This window comes from Brassica oleracea, chromosome C1 (genome assembly GCF_000695525.1).
Source record: "Brassica oleracea var. oleracea cultivar TO1000 chromosome C1, BOL, whole genome shotgun sequence".
Lineage (NCBI taxonomy): Eukaryota > Viridiplantae > Streptophyta > Magnoliopsida > Brassicales > Brassicaceae > Brassica > Brassica oleracea.
The window spans coordinates 17,419,006-17,424,164 of NC_027748.1; the positions used below are offsets into that span (position 1 = coordinate 17,419,006).

At 35.2% G+C, this 5,159-nt stretch overlaps 1 protein-coding gene across 1 annotated transcript; it reads right to left on the reverse strand.

Annotated features, from left to right (window-relative positions):
* Positions 1 to 2,143: 2,143 nt before the first annotated feature.
* On the reverse strand, positions 2,144 to 4,136 carry LOC106327776 (cytochrome P450 71A16-like). Its single transcript, XM_013766027.1, has 4 exons — positions 3,747 to 4,136; positions 3,071 to 3,562; positions 2,699 to 2,977; positions 2,144 to 2,602 (listed from the first exon to the last, which is right to left on the reverse strand). The coding sequence occupies exons 1-4, from the start codon at positions 4,131 to 4,133 to the stop codon at positions 2,261 to 2,263; spliced, it is 1,500 nt and encodes a 499-aa protein (XP_013621481.1). The 5' UTR covers positions 4,134 to 4,136; the 3' UTR covers positions 2,144 to 2,260.
* Positions 4,137 to 5,159: the final 1,023 nt, after the last annotated feature.

The following is a 5,159-nucleotide window of genomic DNA, read 5'->3' on the forward strand; positions in this document are numbered from 1 at the left end:
GAAATGCCAGACACTGACCCGAGAAATGACTAACCAGCTTAGCACCAAATGAATGTCCTAGAAGAGACATAATCAAGTTGCTATAGAGTCTATACAAGATAGACCAAGTGTTCCATAAGATAAAGAAATCTCGGATAGAAAATAATTGTGCATAGAATAAATATCCGAGGTTATAAGAGAAATCATACCAGACATTGAGAAAAGGCTGCGCAGCTACACATCTAAGGTACCAAACCATGTAGTCTTGGGACGCCAAGCTACTAGGTAATAAAGGTCCTGGATAATAAGATCTCAAATCTATAGATCATGTCTGGAACATAATGGAACCACATGAAAGTGTCGACACACACACACATTTATATAAAGATACATAAAGTTATAGCACTTGAACATAAAGAGATAAGCGAGGATCATGAACCCACGAAAGAGTACTCATACAATCATAAAAGATCATAGAGATTAGAAAAGATAAAACGTGGAGGTTCAAAGTATCTAAAAGAGAGATGGGTGTATTGGCCATATACAAATACAGAAACGCCATCTGATAAACCAGTGAAATAGATGGATCTTGTGATAAGTAAAGAAACCGTGAGAGATGTACATGATGTAAGAGTATTCATGTTTTCCTAACTAACAGCATTCGATTATAGCTTGTTACACAAGGTACTCACAGAGATCAAAGGAACATATTATAAGGAGATGAACTCCTATGTGGTGGATGCTGCTACAGATTTTCAAAATTGACAATGGTCTGGTCATAAGAATGAAATTAGATAAAAATGATGTACTAAGTAGCATATGGATCACTGGATAAGATGAAAGAACAGCTTCGTTCCTAAGCTGATTCATGGACTGAAACATAAAGCATCTGCATATAGTATGTAAAAGAAATTGATCACGCATGATCATTGATTTTGGAGTTGTATAAAAGACAATCCAATACAGTCCATATATTTGAAATTCCTTGTGATTATACTAAACCTAAAAGAGGTTAGTAGGCATAAAATAAATCTATATGGGTGTCCGACCAAAAGCGTCCGGCCCCGGCCCTTCAAAACTAAAGATGTCCAACTCTGTCCGTCTAAGGGCGTCCGACTCTTCAGCAAAGAATGTCTGGCTCTTCGAGTAGACGCGTCCGGCTTTTAAGACTAAAAGGCGTCTAGCCCTTCTTCTTGATCATGGGCTAGTAGAGATAAAGGATCAACCGGATACAAATGTATTGTAGTCCATAAGCTTGCCGAGAACAATATGGTTCACATTGTTTAGCACACATGCTTTACCGGGACACTCAATGTCAAAAGGACATGAGAAACGACCTAAGAAGTCGAAGTGGTCTAATTATGGTTCAGTAATGAAACTGGCCGATTACTCCCATCCTGTACATACATAAAATATCACGCACCAAGATGCGTAAAATGTAGAACCTACACTGAAGTTCACATCAGGGGGAGTAGTGCGTGTTGTACTCTTTTTCCTTCATCATGGTTTTGTCCCACTGGGTTTTAATGAGGCAACATGAAACGTACTAAAAAACTTGTATGGTTATGGCATCCAAGGGGGAGTGTTATAAATCATGGAGTGGATTGTCATTAACCAGACCCGGTCCAAGACCGGCCCAATACCTAGAAGATGGAGAGATGGCCGAAGCCTAGAGAGAGGAGAGAGAGAGCCAAGTTTAGGAGAGAGAAAGGCGGCCACAAAGCTTGGAGAAAAAGAAACCATTTTCTTTTCCTAGTAGATGTAATCTTTCCATTATTATGTATTAGTAGTTTTCCTAATCCTAGTGAGTTAGGGTTTTGGATACTTTCCATTTATCTTCATCTTGTAATCCTTATATAAAAGAACCACCTTGATCATTAATAAAACACGGAAATATTCAGTCTCTAAACTCTCTATTTAAAACATTCATTTAATTATTTCAATGGCATTAGGTTGTAAATATTGTGCAAGTTTAAAGGTTAGTCTTAATTTGTACTTCTTTTTTAATAGATTAGATATATATATAAGATGTATCATTTTATAGTCTCTAACGCGTGCTCCGGCTTTTGCGTGTGGAAGTACGTTTGTGCAAGCTCTTTGGATTCATTATTTTATAAAACCAGAATTATAAAAACTACATAGTGTTGAATATAAACGGTAGACAGAGAGAAAACATGAGTCTTGTCTTATTCAATATGGCACGCGGTATAACAAAAGATAAGATGGACATACAATGGACTATTTTAAGTTGGCAACATATATGCTCTTATATGGAGAAGTCTTACAAGGATATTGTAGCAAAAAATGGAGAGACAATAAGAGGGAACTTGCGACAAACATCGAGACCAGTTGCTTCAAGAAGATCAGGCTTATTATCCCCCTTTGGCCCTCCTTCGAATCTTAAGTTGAACCTCTTCACAAGGTTGGCCAATGTGAGCTCGACCAAGGGTAATGCTAAACCATCCCCAGGGCAACGTCTTCTCCCTGATCCAAATGGAAAATACTTGAAGTTTTGTCCTTCCAAATCCAAAGGAGAATCAAAATGCCTCTCTGGCCTAAATTTTTCTGCATCTGGTCCCCAAGTGGCAGTGTCTCGTTGGATTGCATATAAATTGATTAAAACCTGTACATGTTTTGCAAAGTATATATTCTTAGAAAAAAAACTTAAAAACCAACTTTGCCGTTTAAAATTTTGTTTTGTAATATGCAAAGACTTTACCCTTGTTCCTGCAGCTATGTCATATCCATTTACTTTGACATCGTCACTAACTAGTCGGGGAATTAGTGGACCGGAGGGATGTAACCTAAGCACCTCCTTGATCACCATATTTAAATAGTTCATTTTCTCAACTTCTTTCTCAGACACATACAAATTATGCTTCGAAACAGAAAGAATTTCATCTCGGAGTTTCTTCATACACTCTGGATGTCTCAATAGCTCCGTCATAGTCCATTCCATCAGTGTGAAAGTTGTTGCTGATCCCGCAAACAACAATTCCTGGAGAAGTCAATAAAACAAGTTTAGTTACTTTGTTTAGTGATAATCAATAAAATTTTCTTGAAAAGTATTAAAATAATGACTTTATTTTACCACGAGGAGAATTTTTAAACCGGCTCTGTCAAGCTCAAACGGTGTTGTCTTATCTTTTTGAGTAGATAGCAATATATCAACAAAAGCTGACATGTCTTGGTCTGCGTCTTCATGTTCTTGCACAACTTTTTCAAGAAAAACATCAATCTCTTTATTGACTTTCTCCACTTTCTTATCCAGACCTTGGATCCAATCTATCCATGCCAAACTAGGAACGAATTCACCGAGAGGATAAGTACCTAAAAGTTCATTGAATCTCCTCACTATGTTATTGGAATTATTTCCACCTTCCTCGCCACTATATTTTCTTCCCAATACAACTCTAGTTATTACATCGTTTGTAAGGGTGGTGAGGAGTGCGCTTAGGTTTACCGTTGAAGAGGAAGAACTCGCTTTTGCCAGCTTGTCCATCATCAAAGTGATCTCTTCTTCTCTTATATACCCAAAGGACTGAATCGTTTTCTTGCTAAAGAGATTCAAAGCGCAGAGACTCTGCATGCACCCCCAATAAAAAAAATATAAAAATATTTAGCTTATGATTTTAAGATATAGTGAAGATCTTGTCATCCAAATTTTATAACAAAATAGAAAAAAAAACATTAGAGAGAAGTCACATAATCATCTCGTTGCATGGATGTACAAAACTTAAATTTATATTTAAACGACGAAAACTTACCTTAACCTGCCTCCAATATTCTCCATAAGGGGCAAATGCCAAATCTCTCCCACTATTAAGAAGTTTATCGACCATTTTTGTTACCGGGCGGTTGGAGAACTTTAGATCGTGTGTTTTCAGGGCGTCTAGGGCTGTATCAGCTGAGGAGACTACAAGGGTGGGGACACGACCGAAGTACAGGATCATGAGTGGCCCATAGCGGTGGCTGAGTGAACAGAGGGCGCGGTGAGGGTGGAGACTTAGCTGGTGAAGGTTCCCGATCACCGGAAGCCGCCACGCAGATGGTGGTGGATTAAGTTTGGTCGTGGTGGTCTGTCTGAGAAACGATTTTAGGAACATAAAGGATAAGAGGGTTGTTAAGGAGAGAGAGATTAATATAATTTCCATCTCGATCTAACTGTCTATGATATTTGATTTCAAATTTTTAAATCTCGTTTGGATTCTGAGCATCTAGTCTTCTTTGCACTTCGTATTTATAGTAGTATTTAGGTTGGGTCATATCTCTTTAATTGCCATATAATAATATCGTAATATTGTAATTGGATTGTGGTTAGCTTTCATCGTAAGCAAAAACAAGTCATCCCTTATACATTAAAAGAATATCAATTCTAATATTTATTTTAATAGTTTATTAGATCTTGATCCGCAATGTGCGGATTTTTTTTTATTATTATACTAAAATATTTTAGTCTATATAACAAAATCTCTATTAGTAAAAGAGTAGTATCCATTAAAAAAATATCCCTAGATTTTATAATTTATTTACACTTCTATACCACTGAGAATTAAATTAAGCTACATATTTTAATGTGTGTCTTTTCCAGTTAGATTAATGAGTTTTCCTTAATCAAATTTAAACTTAATGTCATTAAATCAACCTACAAATACATCATATTTAAAGTAGATTACTACGTATGAAGACAGCCCAATAATGAAATTTAATTTTATTTTTACGAAACATGAATTACTTGACATGTGTAATATTTAGAATATATTAACTGAAATATAACAAATACATATAACTTACATATATTTTAGTTTGAAATGATTTTGATTAAGTTTTATATAGTCAACTTTGATCATAATTAAGTTTTATATAGTCAACTTTGATCATGCATCAATATTCAAATCACCTATAATTTTCGTTTTCTTTATAGGTTGTATCAACCAACCAATCATCCTATCGATTTTCTAAGCTTTATAAAAAAACAAATCAATAAATACAAACTCAAAATCGAAGATTTTCTATTAATCAAAACATAATATCTTCAATGTCGTATCTTTAATGTACCTATTAAATATAGAATATGTAACCATAATTAAGCTAATTATAACTAATTTATAATCTTTATACCATACTAAGTCATGATATAATATTTTTTCATATTTTACTCATAACCATTGTTTTATATA